Source organism: Lotus japonicus, chromosome 4 (genome assembly GCF_012489685.1).
Source record: "Lotus japonicus ecotype B-129 chromosome 4, LjGifu_v1.2".
Lineage (NCBI taxonomy): Eukaryota > Viridiplantae > Streptophyta > Magnoliopsida > Fabales > Fabaceae > Lotus > Lotus japonicus.
The window spans coordinates 76,432,289-76,448,945 of record NC_080044.1 but is presented as its reverse complement, the minus strand read 5'-3'; the positions used below and the strand labels follow the sequence as shown (position 1 = coordinate 76,448,945).

The following is a 16,657-nucleotide window of genomic DNA, read 5'->3' as shown; positions in this document are numbered from 1 at the left end:
GGGTGACCTAAAGAGAGTAGTAGAAGAGAGCGTGGTGGTGCTATTTGAATCACAGCTTTTGGAGAATCAAAACCCTCTCTCCCCAAAAACCCAAACCCTTGGCGGCTGCGTGTGCGAGCGAGACCCTCTCTTTGTTTCGTGTTCTCTCTCTATCTCTCTCCTCTCTCTCTCTCTCTCTCATCGCGCTCTCTTTAGGGTTTCTCAACTCTTGATTTGGGGCTAAAACCTAAAACCCTTGGGTTTTGTTTGCTTGATTCCGATTCAGATTCGGTTGAAGGACGAGATCTTGTGATTTGATTTCGACATGGCTACCGTTGCTAGTCCTGCTGATCGTATCCTTCTTCGCTGTTTGATTTTACCTGCTTTCTTCTTTGTTTATTGATTCTGATTCATCTGTTGTCGGCCACCGCCGATTGGATCGGGTGGATTTGTCTGTTTCTCATGATCTGTTATCGTTTAGGGTTTCTTTTGATTTCAAATCATTGATTTATTGATGGGTTCTCTGTTTTCTTGTGTTATGATTGTTGTTCTGCTTGAATTTTTATTGGGATTGATTTTCGAGGTTGAATTCTTGTTCTAATTGAGTCGTTTCGGGTTGTTGTGGATTTGAGATTGGGGGTTTTCTGGGTTTTTTGTGTGTTTTGCAAGATTAGGGTTTTCGGTATTTGAAAATTTTGATTTTTCGACTGTGTTGCTGTTATCTTCCTTAATTCTTATGGTTTACACAGAAGCATCAGATTTGCTGCAGAAGTTATCGTTGGAAACTCAGGCCAAGCCCTTGGAAATTCCGGAGCCAACCAAGAAGGTAATTTTTTTTGATTATTTGTTGCTGCTTTTGTGGGAAATTCTTGATTGAATTCTTTTGTGATATCGTTGTAGCATTTGGAATACTGCTGAATTGACTGCTGAGAATGGAGTGATATCTATTTATATTTGTAGCTTGTTGTGTGATTTTTCTGTGAATGATATTGAGAGTTTTTGAAATTCTGTGTAGGTCTCTGGGAATCAATATGGAACGGTTGATTCGGGTAATGCTGCTAATGGTCAGATCCCATCATATGAACGGTCTGTAACACCTGTGTTGCAGGATTTTATTGATCCCACCATGTGTTACGTGCCAAATGGTTATGCATCCACTGCTTATTATTATGGTGGTGAGTCTATGGGTGCTTATTATTATGGTGGTGAGTTTATGGGTGAAAACTGAAAGAAATGACTAATAGTGATTGTTTGGATGTCTTGGTTTAATTTTGTTAGATGGGTATTTGCAACTTTATGCAAGCTGAATTGTTTTGTTTCTTGCAGGTTATGATGGGACTGGTAATGAGTGGGATGATTACTCTAGATATGTGAATCAGGAAGGACTTGACATGACTTCTGTGAGTATTTTTCCCTCATTTTTTCCATTTTGTCCCTTTTGATATTTAAACCCTTAGCTAAATTTGTTTCACTCACCTAACATTTTGACAGGGAGTTTATGGTGATAATGGGTCTCTTTTGTATCACCATGGATATGGGTATGCACCCTACGGTCCTTATTCACCAGCAGGGTCCCCAGTTCCAACCATGGGGAATGATGGTCAGTTGTATGGGCCTCAACACTACCAGTATCCTCCCTATTTCCAGCCACTGACTCCAACCAGTGCGCCATTCACACCAACTTCAGTCCTTCCTCAAGGCGAGATTTCAACCTCTGTAGCTGCTGATCAAAAGCCTCTTCCTGTGGATGCAGCTAATGGAAACTCCAATACTGTCCCTAGTGGTGGTAGTCCAAAAGGTAATAATGATGCAGCTCATGTCAATCATCTGATATATCAGTATTCATCTTATACTCCCAGTGCTTCATACCAAAGTATTACTGTGCCAGGTCGCGGCCCTGCTTCTGGTTATCAGGATCCAAGATTTGGTTTTGATGGAGCTCGTTCACCTAACCCATGGCTAGATGCCCCACTATTTTCAGACGGGCAGCTTAGACCTGTGAGTAGCACAACCAACACCTCTTCAATATCAGGTGGCAACAATACTGCTTCAAGGAACCAGTCTTACCGCCCAAATTCTCAATTTATGGTAAGCAGTGTTTTGTTTAGTACATGTGATTCTGTTATATATCATGGCTTGAGCGCAGGAGGGTTTATTGCTTGTTCTACCAATTGTATATCTTTCTTTTTGTAGCAAACTGTCTAGTCGTATATCTGGATTGGTTTTATAAATATTTATTCATAATTTGTGATCTTTGTTATTTGTGTTTCTCTGCTAGGGCTTGCATCATCCGAGACCAATGCCTGCCATGGGTGCAACACATGGCTTCATTAACCGGATGTATCCGAACAAATTATATGGTCAGTATGGAAACACTGTCAGGTCTGGAATGGGTTATGGAACACAGTATGATTCTCGCTCAAATGGACGGGCATGGCTAGCTGTTGACAACAAATACAAAACCAGGGGAAGAAGTGGTGGTTACTTTGGCTATGGCAATGAGAATGCTGATGGTTTGAATGAGCTGAACAGGGGACCTAGGGCCAAGGGTGGTAAGAACCAAAAGGGTTTTGCACCAACTATTCTGGCAGTCAAAGGGCAAAATTTGCCTGCAAATCTGACCACAGAAGAGGAGAAAGACAAGACCAGTAATATTCCAGACCGTGAACAATATAACAAGGCTGATTTCTCTGAAGAATACACTGATGCCAAATTTTTTGTCATCAAGTCTTATAGCGAGGATGATATCCATAAAAGCATCAAGTATAACGTTTGGGCAAGCACACAAAATGGTAACAAAAAGCTTGATGCTGCATATCAGGAGGCCCAGCAGAAACCTGGTGGCTGCCCTGTCTTCCTGTTCTTCTCGGTGAGTATCGGTGTGCTATGGTCGAACAGTGTCCATTGTTGATCTGTTCTTTTGTCTCATTTGTTAAATTCATGTGCAGGTTAATACCAGTGGACAATTTGTTGGGCTTGCTGAGATGACTGGTCCAGTTGATTTTAACAAGAGTCTGGAGTATTGGCAGCAGGACAAGTGGAATGGTTGTTTCCCTCTGAAGTGGCACATTGTGAAGGATGTTCCCAACAATTTGTTGAGGCACATTACCTTGGACAACAATGAGAACAAACCTGTCACCAACAGTAGGGATACACAAGAGGTAAATAAGTTCTGCTCTTGTATTTTTGTGTCTACTTGTAATCTTGTGCTTTCATTTGATCAACAAAGTTTATGTTTGCAGATAATGCTGGAGCCAGGTCTGAAATTGGTCAAAATTTTCAAGGAATATAGCAGCAAGACATGCATTCTGGATGATTTTGGATTCTATGAGGCTCGTCAGAAGACAATCTTGGAGAAGAAAGCAAAGCAACAATTCCCAAAGCAGGCAAGACATCTTTTGATTCATTCTATAGTTTTGAAGATCATTTCAAAATTGATCTGTGCTTACCGTTTGTTGTCATCTTAATTTATTGATGCAGGTTTGGGAAGGGAAACCTACTGAGGAGAAGATAGAGGTCAACGGGGAGGTTAATGCTCCAAAATCTGAAGTTACCTCGGAATTGCTGAAGGAGTCTACCCTGTCTGAGAAGGATAGTGAGGATCCCAAACTCTTGGACAATGGAACTGTGGCAAAACCTGGAGATGCCCCAAAGGGTGCTAAACCAGTTGTATCTGAGAGTAAGATTGTAGTCAATGGTGTTGCTAATGGTTGCTAAGATCTGCTGTGTTTAAGATGGCGGTCCACCAATCCGTAGCAATATGATACTTAGCAACCTGGATCTGCCTGACTGGATCTGTCTTGCCTTCTCTTGCAGTCTGAGGATATAATTGATAGACCCTGTGAAGATAAAGAACTGTATATTGAGATTGGCTCGGTGGAGTTAGTTCATAGAATGCGCACCAACCCCATTTCGTTGGGTTTTGTTTACAGTGGTAGCTCCTAACAGTTTTTCTTACTCCTAGGGTTTTTGGGTTTTTAGGTTTTCTGCTTAAGATGCTTATATTCTTATCTTTTGGTTTTTTGTTCTGGATTTCTTTTTTTTTTATCCTACCTTTTTTCTTTACCTTGGTTGGTCGTTTCCTGCCTTGTAAATTCAGATCTACCTTGTTGCAGAGCAGCTTTTGTTACTTTCAACAGGGTTAGATGCAAGGTAGGAGATATTGAAATATAGTTGCCTTTTAAGTTTTTGGTTTTGTCCAATTTAGCATGTTTGTTAATTTACTATCTGATGGTTGCCTCGCTCGCGATAGAGAAAGAAATCTTTGTGGACAATCATTGTTGTAATAGGGTACTTTCTGGCTATGAAGGTCATTAGTTCAGTAATCTTGCTCTTAATGTACTTTTCACAATCAACTTGCTTAGAACTTTTGGTTCTCTTGCTATTATTTTTTCAAAGCCTAGATAGCGGGTGGTAGAGTTAGCTAGAGTTATATTTCCCGTAGCCCCGGCACAAGTCTAAAGAAGGAAGTTTATCTTCTCCCGTTAAACCATTTTTTTTTTCCTGAAATCTGATGCCTTTGCAGGCATTTATAAGATGTAAGACATAACAAAATTTAAACAAACTTAGTGCCAGTGATTGACTTTGTGTTTCTCTAGATCTGTTGTCATTTTATTATATATTACTTGCTGGAGGATCAATGTTGTTTAACTCATCACTAATACAATGGTTGATGATGATAGCTTATAGATTGCTCTTGAGCTTCTCTCTTCCATGGTCCCTTTTGCGATGAATAGCCTTCCTTCCTTATCCACCCCTTAACTAATTTGACTAAAAGAAATAGTGCCTCATCATAACCATGCACCAAAGTGGGATGTGATGGCCCGATGCTAGAAGGAATGAGTTGAGCAGCAAGCCAAGTTGTCATTTTCTTCCACCCAGAATGGGTATTATAGCGTTGCTTAGGCAGAGCTTTAGGCAATTCTTATCCGATATCAACAGTAGCTTCCAATACTTAATAGTCAGATCTGATTAATCTTGCGTATAAGATTTTAAAATGAAGGTTTCCCACCTCTCCACCCCTGCTTCAGCTTAGTCTTGACAATCAAGACTCAAGCTTCAACTTCAACTAATGTAGGGATTACATGGATCATTTGGTAAAGCATGATGCAGATTCTTTGATGATCTTCTCTTTTAAGTTCAATTTGGTTTGGTCTTTGACCCCTTTTTATGTCATAAACTGAAGTACCATGTTTAAGAATTTCTCCCCTTGAATACTAAAGTACCATGTTAAAGTACCCTTGCCGTTCTGGGTCAATAGATGATCTCACGCCACTCATTCACCCGCATGTCTAGATTTCTACTTCAAATATGCTTGAACATGTTTATTACCATAAGAAAAGCAAGAAGAAAGAAAAACACTGTCATACAACATCCTGTTTCTAATTTGTGTTCGGATAACAGCATTGCTTACTTAGGAACTTCAAGATCTGGTCTCCTATCAACCACTTCGTTCATTGAATCTTCAGGAAATGCGTCTGGAAATATTGTCAAAACTTTTGACTTCATATTTCTGCAATTTTTTTGAAAAAGGATAAAATATAAACCATGCTTTATTATTTGGTTTCATAATGTAAAATAGGTGAGAAAAGAAGCCACCGAAAAAAAAAGGGAACAAGGGGTTGCAACTAGCAAGCACACACAGGAAGTTCTTTTATATAACCTCTTAAAATCATTTTTCTCTCACTGTTTCCTCCTCTTATCATCTGTTATGTTCATCAAATATTACACACTTCACAACCAAAATAGGTGTAAAGGCTAAATCTAGACTTATAGCACAGACATAAACACTTCTAGATTATAGGAAGTCCTAAGTTCATTGGAAAAATATAAATTAGTTCAAGAATCCAAGGACTCCTCATAATATTCATTTCCATATTTATCATCACTTCCATCTCTTGCTTCTTCCATCAGGAAGTCACAACGAGCCTTTTGCAGTTTGCAGTTTGCTGCTCATTACATCAGCCTCTCTGTCCCCTTGTTACTATCCTAATCCCAATCCTTCACTGTCATCACTAAATACAACATCAAGTCCAGGTTCAACACACATCATTGGTGTTCCTCCACTCTCTACATCTTCCCAAATTTTACTTCCATGCGGCTACTACGCCACAAGGACGGACCCAAGCGTCCTAGAAATGGGGTGGTTGCTCCCCGAAGAGAATTTTTTTCCTTAATAGCATAGTATATTGATACTATATTTGCCCCTATAAATTTTTCTACTACCTCTTCTAATTTAACATTTTTAGTTTTGCTTAATGTGTTAAAATTTCGCCTCCCTCATCCAATTTTTTTTCTGGTTCCGTCCCTACTAAGCCACTAGTCTCAAATTCACAAAACTATATATAATGTTTTAGCATCCTAACTACATTATCCCTGATATCTAGTATTGAGTAAACTCAACCCTTGATCATGTACACACTATAAAAAATGCATATGAATACCAATAGCAACAACAACAACAATCATCATCATCATCATCAATATGAATTCATCTTCATCTTCATCTTCATCATGAAATAGTAAAAACAACAATACCTAAGTTTGAGAAAGATATAATCAAGATCAGACTTCATAGACTTCAATACACGAGTGTTTGTGGCTATGTCTCCAGAAATCTCAGCAAAGCAATTTTGAGAGAACTCATTGAAATGCGATAACACAGCATTACTGTCCTGCAACCTTCCCAATCTGCAACATCAATCAGAAGTTCAGAATAGAATGTATCCGATCAAGAGAGAGAGCGAGATGAGAGAGAAGCGAGCGTGCGTGCGTACATCGTGTGCTGCAAATGGTTGAGGGATTGAAGATCGTCGGAATTGATGAGGGTTTTGAACTCACGCGAAACCTCCTCCGAGCCCAACCTCATCGATTCCGATTCCGATTCCGATTCCGATTGTTTCTGCGACATCGTCTTCCTCCGACTCCAACTGCAACTGCAATTGCAACTGATTAATCAATTCATCTATGGATTTTCCCCTTCCGCGAAACGCACAGTTTCGATTCGCGCGAGTGATACAATACAACATAAAACTGGGCCAGCCCAATATGATATGCTCTTGGCCTGATCTAAAAAGCCTCGTGGTTAAAAAGCCCAATAAGTAAGGTAAACTTCTAATTTTTTCCCCGATGTTTACCAAGGTATCCTCACATCGGATAGTCGTGAGACAAATCTATCACCCCACAGCAGCGCACTAAGCGGTAGAAAACTAGACAATGAGTTTTTTTTTTTCCATTCACAGGAGTTCAGAGTCGAATCTCCAACTACTTACTTAAGGGACGAAGTGTTGAACTACTACTGTCTTTTAAAGCCATTTTAGGTAACTTTCAAAATAATCAAGTATGGTTAACGTTGTGGTTTAACATTTTGTCTATTAAGTAAGTGGTTGAGGGTTTAATTATGAACTTTTACAAATAAATAAAAAATTCATTTATTAGTCTTCTATTGTTTAGTGCGCTGACAGTGAAACGATGAATTGGTCTCACAAAATGCTTTAAAAACTTGGTTAACAAAAATTAAAAATAAAAATAAAAATAGTATTGTGTCTTCTGGAATTATCATCATGCATGATGAATTTTTTTTTGATGCATACATAATGACATTGTATAGGGTATGCCATTGTAAACGTACATAACTACATATGGACTAGGGTAAAGGTGCTACAGCCTACAAGGCTAGCTGCTAGCCTGCTACCGCTGTAAACACAGCAGAAGATCCGGTGGGTCCCCACGTCCAGTATCTTACGAATTAAATTTAATTAACTTTTCATGGCAGCCATCACAGAACAAATAGGAACTGAGCTTAGTTTCTAAAAAGTGATGATCAACACATTCTGTAAATTAGGGCAGCTAATTAACTAGTTTGGAGAAAAGGTTATAAAGTGACACAAGTAGCCACCATGATTCATTGATGGGACAATGGCCTTAGGGTTTGACAAAAAGGTGTGACGACCATGCTGCGGGTAATTATTGAAATATGGTAAAACCATGAAATTTGAAGTCATCCGAGTCCATTGGATATGGTCAGGATTTGACAGATTTGACTATATAGGTAAGAGCAATGAGTAATGACCGATACATAAATGAGTCCTTTTTTATATTTTACATATTTTTATTAGAATTATAAATTTCATTGTTGAGGGAGAGAAGTCTACCTATCAATTTTTAAAGAGTGCAATTTATTTTTCTAATACAAAGAAAAAAACATGAAATGCACGTCTATTGTTAAGTAAGTTAAACCGGGTAATAAGTAACATAAGTTTGAGAGTTAGAAAAAACATACAATCATTTTCTAAACATGTAAGAACATTCACACAAAAACTACCCACAATTTACATCTAATTGTTAAACTGCCTCATGTGTTTTCTTTCCCATCTAGCTAAAGTGAGAGATAATTAGAGTGTTTAATCCCCCATATAATGTGTACAATGAAGAATTTATTAGGAAATTGTTCGCACTTAATGTATCATGGCTCCCTGTGAATAGCTTTGTACAACTAAGAAAGTTGTTTTTGTCCTTCACTTGTGTGTATGAAGTACCATAAATTCCCAAACAGGAATAAAAAATAATGTACTAATTTGAAATATGCTAGGGAGATCCTAATACAAACCTGACAATATGAAACATTACATTTCATAGTTTAATTTTTACTCATGTTTCCTTCATATTTTCTTTTATATTTCTATCATATATTTCAAGTATTTTAAATCTTAAATACGTTCATAATATTAAAAAAAAAATTGTTACAAACACAACACGAACCTTTAAATAATTTATTACTAGAAAAACTAATACAACATTACAAACCCACTGCCAGTAGAATCATATTAGATTACTTGTTTGAAAAGAAAGAGCAGTGGTACTGACAGACCGTGTGCACTGAGAAATGTGAGTTGAATCTGTGGTGAGACTAAAAATAGAGACACAAGTGATAAATGGATGGAAAGTTATTCATAAAACATTCCTTCTTAAGACCTCATAATGCAAATCTGTTGAAACCAATGCACACTTGCTTCACAAGCAAGTAAAAACACCATCATGACATGTTTGGGGAAGAATAACAATGCAAAATATCCTACTCAATCTGTGGGCAAAATATATAACAAAACATTGCATCCTGGGATGTTCGTCCCTGTTTTCAATATGTTGTATTGGGATTCTAAGTATTTTTTTAACTCTTTTATCTATTTTGTTTTCAATTCATTGAAATTAAGCTTGATAGGATGAATTTACATTTGAATATAGTATCATAATAGCGGGTTTCAAAAAAGAAAGAAATTTGTATCAAGTCAGAGATTCAACAAATTAAAAGAACAAATATTCAATGGGACTCACACTACCCCAAACTAATTTCCATACAGAGGATTAAGACCCCGTTTGGAAAAACGGCTTAGTTAAGCGCTTATGGTCATAAGCTCTTATTCATAAGCTATTTTAAAAATTTTATTGAAATAAATTAAAAAAAAACTATAAATATGTATAAGCTCTTTTTCATAAGCTATCATGAATAGCTTATGAAAATAAACTCAAAACAGCTTATGACAGGTCATAAACTGTTTGCATAAGCTCCCCCAAACACCGGCATAAGCACTTATGCTATCAAATAAGCTCTTTCAAACTGGGCCTAAATGCGCTTGAAAAGCACCTAACATCTGTTATAAGTGCTAGATTCCACATTAGAAAGCTTTAGAATCAATTTTCATTAACCAATGTCGCAGATTATATATGTATTTAACAATCAACTTATAAAATTGATTTAACCCTAAAATCAATTATGCAGACAAGTTAGAGAAAACAGATTTTGCAATGAACATAATCAATTCGCTTAGTAACTTGATTTCACAATAATTACCTGCAGAAATCACTTTTCACATAAACATATCAAAATATAAATCACTTCATTTTCATCTTACTTATACCATAATCAATTTTATCAAAATCAATTATACCAAGACGTGCAGTAACTTTTGACACGGAAAGTCCTATGAATAAAACATAAAAGGGGACAAAAAGCAACATATATGCAAACACATTATAAGTGGCCTACATAGGCAACAAGATAGTTATACAGTCATCAGTTTAGAAAGGAACATACTTGGTACTTGGTAGAACTAATGGCACACATAACCATACTACATTTGTCTGTGACAGAAAGTACTCAAAATAAATTACTAGATATAAGTATCTTAATGATGGTGTCCCCATCAAACAAAAGACCAGTTCATGAACATGAAGGCAAGGCAGTGATTGGAATCGTGGTCATCCAGAACTTTCCATACTATGGCCTGCTCATACGACACAGGTCGATTCATACTGGATACACATATTCCAGCTGGCAGATATGCAAATCCCTGAAATGTAAAGAAATTATTGCATAAGACACTAATCACAGCTCAAACATATGCATGTAGAAGATAGAAATAACATGTTATAAGTTATAACTTAGTTTCCTACCCCAAGTTCTAGAAAATCTCAGATTCTTTAACTTGTTATAACTTGTTCTGCAATTTCCAATGCGGAACCATTTCTTATTTCAATCCAGCACTCATAAGAAAAATGGCTTATAGCATGTTTGGAAATTCTTCTACAATTGAGTCTAAAGTCAGATCTAAACATGCCATTAAACTAATTTTTAAGCCCTGCCAAAACAGATAATCTGAAGTTTACAAAGTTAATCACCTGTTGCATTATCTTGGAGAACTCCATGCAGAGAATCTTCCTGCCAGCTTCATCAAGAACTTTATCGAGCATTATATCTTGAAGAGTAACGAGAGTGGTTTCAAGCATGTCAAGTCCAGCTTGGTTTGCAAAGGTGAACACTGGAGATGCCTGCAGTAATTTTGGCATCAATAGACAAATTAATAGAGGCTATTGCGCAAATGACAAGCACTTTAATAGAGAAGCAGCAAGTCATTACAATTGATTTTATAGAACAGCAAATTATTGCATCTGAATGGTGCCAAAGTTTCTTTATGATTGCATCGCCACATGTGGACTCAACTCTAGAAAGCTCAGTGCCGGTGTGGACCCTGAAAGAAACATTATTTTCTATCAGACCAGACACAAGAAAAAAGATGGTAAAATTTCACTTCCAGTGAATCAAGTGAGTTTATATCCATGCAATTTGTGGCTGAAGATGAACCGTCACCAGATAATCACACAGGATATAGCTAAACAGCAAACTGCAGGTTATAAGTATGAAGTCAAAATTCTCAACAGACAAAATCTTGTTATTAGAACCTAAATAAAATTATAAGCTGCAAATAACAGACAAGTAATTTTAACTAATCTTCAAGACAACTCTAGACAAGAAAATCAAATGGTTGAGGAAGCTTAATTAATAACAGCAAAAAGAGAGTTGGAGTCAAGACTAATGGCACAAACCTGTAGCTTCTATAGATCCATCGTGCTAAAGTAAGAGCCTCAGGGGGGCCGGGAAGGGACTTCTGCCCTAGCTGGGCACTGAACGGAGAGGGAGTGATTGCCATGGCAACCCTCTGAACAGATCGCACAACATTACGCACATAATCGCGAGCCATAGCAGCTACATTGTCCTGCAAATGGTTCTCAAAGGAAAACTGGAATGCAATTGTAAGGACCGACTTCAGGTTGTAGTTGTTCAAATTGCCTTCACCAGCTAGACGAGCATTACTAGATCCTATTTCCAGTGTCGATGCCAAATCCAAGGTCCTAGTTGCAGCCGGCCCATCCTGACAAGAAAAATGGGGGGGGGGGTGAAACAAGGTACCTTGATAGTAAAAAAAGACTGGCAACTATAAGGGTATATAGGATGGATTTATACACATGCATTTACATAAACTACAACATTCTACCTTTACTAATTCCATGGTTGAATTTGGAATTTCATAACAATTCAGAGACTACGCATTTCCAAACGAAGCAAAACGTTTCAGGGTCCAAGTAGTTAAAATGCTAATGAAAAAGAAAGGAAAATAACCGACAAAAATTCATAACCATATTCCTTCAAAACTATTAAATAGCTTAGAGTGTAACTGAACTGTTTTAGGATCCAATGCTATGATGCGGAAACCAGAAGGCAGTAAGAGAGCATCATCTGCAAATGATTCATCAATAGGCGCAAACACCAGCTGTGCACATGCTCCAATTGCACTTTCATCAACTCCACCGCACAGCTGCCATATCAAGTAGCGTAAGTAAAAAGTAAATAAGCATCATTCAATGAAAAAGCAATAGTTTCCAGCTAAATACTTAAACAAATATGTAGACAAATGACATTTACCTGCAAGAGATACATATCACCAGCCAAAGGCAAATCTTCAGGGGGAAAAACATGACCTTCTATACGAACTACCTCCAAGAACTGCATCATTACAGTGGGTGGCAAATGAGCATGCATAATAGCAAGACAGAATAAAGTTCACTGGTCATCACTAATTTGAAGAGATTAATACCTCCTCATGCTCCACAGTAGGAGCAAGGGGTAAAATGACCTGGCTGCTGGGGTAGCTAACGGGCCTTGCACAAGGAACTGCATAAGGACTAGCTTTAAGACATGCAGCTGAATATGCATCAACTCCATAATCAGCCCACTCAGAACGATGCTCTCTCAAGAAGCGAACAAGCAAAGGAGGAGGAACATTCTGCAGAGCAACGTCTTGTAATCAATAATAACCAAGATAAATAAATAAACTGAAAATCCAGAAGATGACAGCAAGTTAAAATATGGGACCTCATGGAGGAAAAGTCCTAGGAATCAATTATCATTTTACTAGAGTTAATTTCAACAAAAATAATAATTTGCACATGTATTTGTTTGCTTAGGAGGTACCTGCAGCAGCATTGATGCCTTGGCACTAAGGACCCCACCTCCAAATGGTGGGAGCAACGATGTATTATAATGAGAGCCAAAAAACTTGTTTTGAGATGAGTTTATGGCTATTGTCACGTCTTCCACCCCATCATTACCCATCAGTGACCAACCATCATCCGCAAACCCATTGACAGCATCATTGAACCCTCTAAGAATCAAATTTCAAATAATTATTGGTCAATAAGGAAGGCAAAGCTTAGTCAAATGCCCAACTTTGCAATGATTCTGGAAAAACAAAGCATGATATGGTCTTACTTGCAAAGTCGTTGACTAAATGTCCTCAAGACAGCAGGCTGACGTCCCCCACCATAATGAACTTCTCCACTTGATTCTTGTGCAATTTGTCTTACATGTCGCAAAGCCTGTACAGTATATTCAGAATTGTTAACAAATTTTGACATGGTCAAACATGTAGATCTGTCACTTGTAAGATATCTTACAGCAATAGTTGATTTTTGAGCCAAATTTTTAGGTGATTCATAGAGGGGCCTCAATACTTCAGGAACACTCCGAATCTATATCAACAACAAGGTTAATATACTTAGGACTAGGAGAGCAAAATTCAAAAATGTAGAAATCTTAAAATGACTTCAATTGCATCGTCATCCTCACATCTAAATCAACGTGATCAACAATGTGAATAATAGATCCACCACCCTCACAGGATCTAATTAGATAGCCACTAGGAAACATTTCAGCTCTTACGAAGCTTGAAGCAGGAGGCCCTGTTGGACCACCAATTGAAGAAGTCAAGGATCTCTCACAAATCTGCGAGGTAGATAAACAATAGGCAGTTATTTTCTCAAGGCAAATGCTTGCTAAGAAGGAAGTCACATCCTAAATCAAGAAAAACACAACAGTCAAGATTCTGCTCCGTACCACAAGACTTCCATCTTCCAAACTTGTTGTGTATCGTAGTGTCCAGAAGTCTCTTGCTGCAGCCAATGTTGTAGGAGCATAGGTCTAAGGAAAATCCAAACCCAAATATCAAGAAAACAACATAGTAGAAATCAAAAAGTAATTTAGACTGCAGTTAGACATCTTTTGTAGATTAAAATAACTATTAGACCTGCATATACAAGAGCTCTATTATGCCCCCATTTGCAGTGGGGACTATGCTCAAAACATTGAGGCATCGGCAGTCACGATACCAAGATGGACGATCTTTAAGAATCTCAGCAACCTGCAACAATCAAGTATGAAATTAAGTAACAAAATTGAAGTCTCATTGCTCAGTGACAAGAAGAAAATTTACAATACACATGCATCAATATACTACACACCTTTGCGGGCTCAAGGCTCACAAGGCCGCAGGCTCGGGCTGCTACCCCACGACAGTTGCGGGAAACAGCAACGATGCCAATAGAATCCGGACCAGGCTACATGAGAGAGAAATTAGAAAGCATGACAAGGAAAATATAAATATTGAAATGTACCAAAGAACAATTTATACATGCAATGACCATGAAGAATTATCAGAAGATCATACCTTCATCCCAATCATTGGGACCCAGTTGACAGCAGTTCCGGTAGCCTTGGAAAGGAACTCTGCCAGGGCCTCCTCAGCTATTGCGAGAAGACTGGCATAAAAGAGAATTAGGACATCCCGACACAATTAAGTGAATATATGTCGAACAAATTTGTTAGCATACATTGAGTTACTTACCCAGCTGGGTTATTAGCATCCCACTGGGGATGCTTAGTTTTGGGGAATAGCTGTTGGTGTTGCTGACCACTCATTACCACAGACTCACAGCTATTGTCTGTAGTAGTAGCAGATGCCTGCCAAGACATAATCAAAAAAAGATTTTTCATTAACAACACATTCAGAAGGAGAATTAAGAAGAGCAACTACCCAAAGAGAGAGGTACTTACGGTCTGCACTTGTTGTTTCATGTATCCATTATCATAAACCAACTTTGAGACCTGCTTCTGCAGACGGTCATTCTCTTCCATTAACAACTTATTCATCGCAGTCAGCTTTCTATTCACTGTCTGCAGGCGAGATGATTCCTTGCGCTGCTTTTCGCGGCATCTATAGAAGAAAATTGGCAACATCAGTCATGTTAACAATGAGGAAACAGTGTTGAAGACTACATTAACTACATTTCCATTATAAAAAGCATGTCAAGTAGAATGTGGTGTGAACCACTTTCCTTTAAAATTTGCCACAACATTGTATGATAGTTATTCATTATTCATTTCTTTCTTTGAAGTTTCCCAATTTTCTTTTCTCATCATACCACAAGCAGACCAAAACTACTGAGTGAAGCCAAAAGAGTGGAAACATGACAAATCAATATTCATTTGCATTTAATAAATATATAAAATATTAAAGCAGGAACAAGATTTTGAAGGAAAATTAGAGGTTAAAACAAAACATGAGGCATGAATCAAATACTTGTTTTAAAAAATATGAAAGTCAAAAGTAAAAGCTAAAGTCATCAAACTCAGCTGTCTTTATCCTTCATTCCATCCACAACCAACCCCAAAACAAAAGGTGATCATAACAATATTTCTGTTACAGCATCTTTCTCAAAAATGATAAAATGGCCTAAATAATGGGAGTCAGAGGAAAGCAGAAGAGAAAATTTCAACAGCAGGAGTAATTGACTTGTTGTCATTATCTCCACTCAGAAAAGAAATCCCTTTCTCTAAGAAAATAACTAATAACGATAATCTTAATGACTATAATGTCTAAAAGGAAAATGATAAAAATGAAGTAACTTTCCCAGTATGTCTTTCTCTCAAGAAGGCATGATAAACTCTTCTCTTTCTAGCAAATAAGAATATTTCTTTCAAAATTGAACCTAAACAGTAAAAGCATATGAAAAAATGAAACCTTTTTTCATGGTATTCCAAGTTTATTAAAAGAAATGCCATTCCAAGCATGAAAGCAAAAAAAAAAAAGGCAAAAATACTGAATGACAATATAAACTACCATTTGCAAGCTAAGAAACCTTACTAAGAGTAAGAAGCTCAAAGTCACCATTTGACCAAGTGAGGAGAAGAAAAATGTCAGCCAGATAACTCAACTCACACTCACACTCAGACCCAAAAAGTAAAAAAGTAAAAAAGCAAAACTTTAAAATGAAGTAGAAGCTCTGAAACCATTCAATGAATCATTCAAACAAACACCTTACCTACGATTCTGAAACCAAACTTTGATCTGTTTAGGTTCAATGTTAGCAAGGATGTGACACTCCCTAATGAGTTGGTGCCTTCTGGAAGAACTTGGCTTTGGACATTCAGCATACAACCTCTCCAAAGCTTCCACTTGCTCAGGAGTATACCTCACATACTTGCCAGAATCCATGTCCTTGCTTGATGATGAGTCTCCAAGCACAGAAAGAGGCATAATAACAAGTAAAGAAAAATACAAACCAAGAAAATGATGAAGCTAGAGGAAATGGGGTTTCAGAAAAATGGTAGCTTTGAGTCCTCTTCTTCAGATAGGCTCTCTTCTCCAAGAGAGCTTCCACTCTCCTGCATCAGATGGTCTCAAAATCCAAACTTTGGTAAGGAAGTTGAGGAATGAAGAGAAGGGGTGGTGCTATATTGGCCTATACTAGTAGACTACTATCTTAGACGCCAATCTCGAGACAGAGAGAGAGAACAGAGAGACAGAAAGTGATGGAACATAGAAGAGAGTTTTGTTGTGTGTTTTTTTATGTATGTGTTGTGTTGTGTTACTCACTACGTATCTCAGTGGGTGCAAACTCAAATAACCAAACAGGGACTACAAAAATGAAAAGCCTGGTGCAGTGGCTCCATAAGTTTATGAAATTCATTTGGATTTTTCTAGTTTGTATATAACCTCTCTCTATC

The 16,657-nt window shown here is 37.6% G+C and overlaps 3 protein-coding genes across 4 annotated transcripts; 1 reads left to right on the top strand and 2 right to left on the bottom strand.

The window, feature by feature from the left end:
- The first annotated feature begins 66 nt into the window (after positions 1–66).
- LOC130715088 (YTH domain-containing protein ECT4-like) lies at positions 67–4,304 on the top strand. 2 transcript variants are annotated; one of them, XM_057565127.1, is made up of 10 exons: positions 67–332; positions 729–805; positions 995–1,154; positions 1,306–1,379; positions 1,471–1,777; positions 1,868–2,067; positions 2,258–2,848; positions 2,928–3,140; positions 3,222–3,365; positions 3,460–4,304. In XM_057565127.1, the coding sequence occupies exons 1-10, from the start codon at positions 305–307 to the stop codon at positions 3,694–3,696; spliced, it is 2,031 nt and encodes a 676-aa protein (XP_057421110.1). In that variant the 5' UTR covers positions 67–304; the 3' UTR covers positions 3,697–4,304. The 2 variants fall into 2 exon arrangements, with proteins under 2 accessions (XP_057421110.1, XP_057421109.1); XM_057565126.1 differs by having other exon boundaries at positions 995–1,184.
- Positions 4,305–5,290: 986 nt separating this feature from the next.
- Positions 5,291–6,981, bottom strand: LOC130715089 (kxDL motif-containing protein LO9-177). The gene is made up of 3 exons (XM_057565128.1): positions 6,756–6,981; positions 6,517–6,669; positions 5,291–5,491 (listed from the first exon to the last, which is right to left on the bottom strand). Exons 1-3 carry the CDS (start codon positions 6,887–6,889, stop codon positions 5,389–5,391), a joined length of 390 nt encoding a protein of 129 aa, XP_057421111.1. The 5' UTR covers positions 6,890–6,981; the 3' UTR covers positions 5,291–5,388.
- Positions 6,982–9,980: 2,999 nt separating this feature from the next.
- On the bottom strand, positions 9,981–16,657 carry LOC130714781 (homeobox-leucine zipper protein ATHB-14-like). The gene is made up of 18 exons (XM_057564729.1): positions 15,973–16,657; positions 14,705–14,864; positions 14,496–14,611; positions 14,319–14,409; positions 14,113–14,208; positions 13,899–14,012; positions 13,709–13,792; positions 13,442–13,597; positions 13,270–13,344; positions 13,085–13,191; positions 12,788–12,977; positions 12,411–12,599; positions 12,239–12,319; positions 11,997–12,131; positions 11,362–11,687; positions 10,895–11,006; positions 10,657–10,806; positions 9,981–10,328 (listed from the first exon to the last, which is right to left on the bottom strand). Exons 1-18 carry the CDS (start codon positions 16,185–16,187, stop codon positions 10,182–10,184), a joined length of 2,544 nt encoding a protein of 847 aa, XP_057420712.1. The 5' UTR covers positions 16,188–16,657; the 3' UTR covers positions 9,981–10,181.

What these genes read in the sequence shown, in the direction of transcription:
- LOC130715088 (XM_057565126.1), top strand. Translation starts at nt 305, where the DNA reads ATGGCTACCGTTGCTAGTCCTGCTGATC. An exon ending in AAGGACTTGACATGACTTCT is followed by an intron (nt 1,380 to 1,470) that starts GTGAGTATTTTT and finishes ACATTTTGACAG; the next exon opens with GGAGTTTATGGTGATAATGG. An exon ending in ACAGTAGGGATACACAAGAG is followed by an intron (nt 3,141 to 3,221) that starts GTAAATAAGTTC and finishes TTATGTTTGCAG; the next exon opens with ATAATGCTGGAGCCAGGTCT.
- LOC130715089 (XM_057565128.1), bottom strand. Translation starts at nt 6,889, where the DNA reads ATGTCGCAGAAACAATCGGAATCGGAATCGGAATCGGAATCGATGAGG. An exon ending in AACCATTTGCAGCACACGAT is followed by an intron (nt 6,670 to 6,755) that starts GTACGCACGCAC and finishes TTGATGTTGCAG; the next exon opens with ATTGGGAAGGTTGCAGGACA. An exon ending in TATATCTTTCTCAAACTTAG is followed by an intron (nt 5,492 to 6,516) that starts GTATTGTTGTTT and finishes AAAAAATTGCAG; the next exon opens with AAATATGAAGTCAAAAGTTT.
- LOC130714781 (XM_057564729.1), bottom strand. Translation starts at nt 16,187, where the DNA reads ATGCCTCTTTCTGTGCTTGGAGACTCATCATCAAGCAAGGACATGGAT. An exon ending in GATGCTAATAACCCAGCTGG is followed by an intron (nt 14,410 to 14,495) that starts GTAAGTAACTCA and finishes CTTTTATGCCAG; the next exon opens with TCTTCTCGCAATAGCTGAGG. An exon ending in TGAGCCTTGAGCCCGCAAAG is followed by an intron (nt 14,013 to 14,112) that starts GTGTGTAGTATA and finishes TGATTGTTGCAG; the next exon opens with GTTGCTGAGATTCTTAAAGA.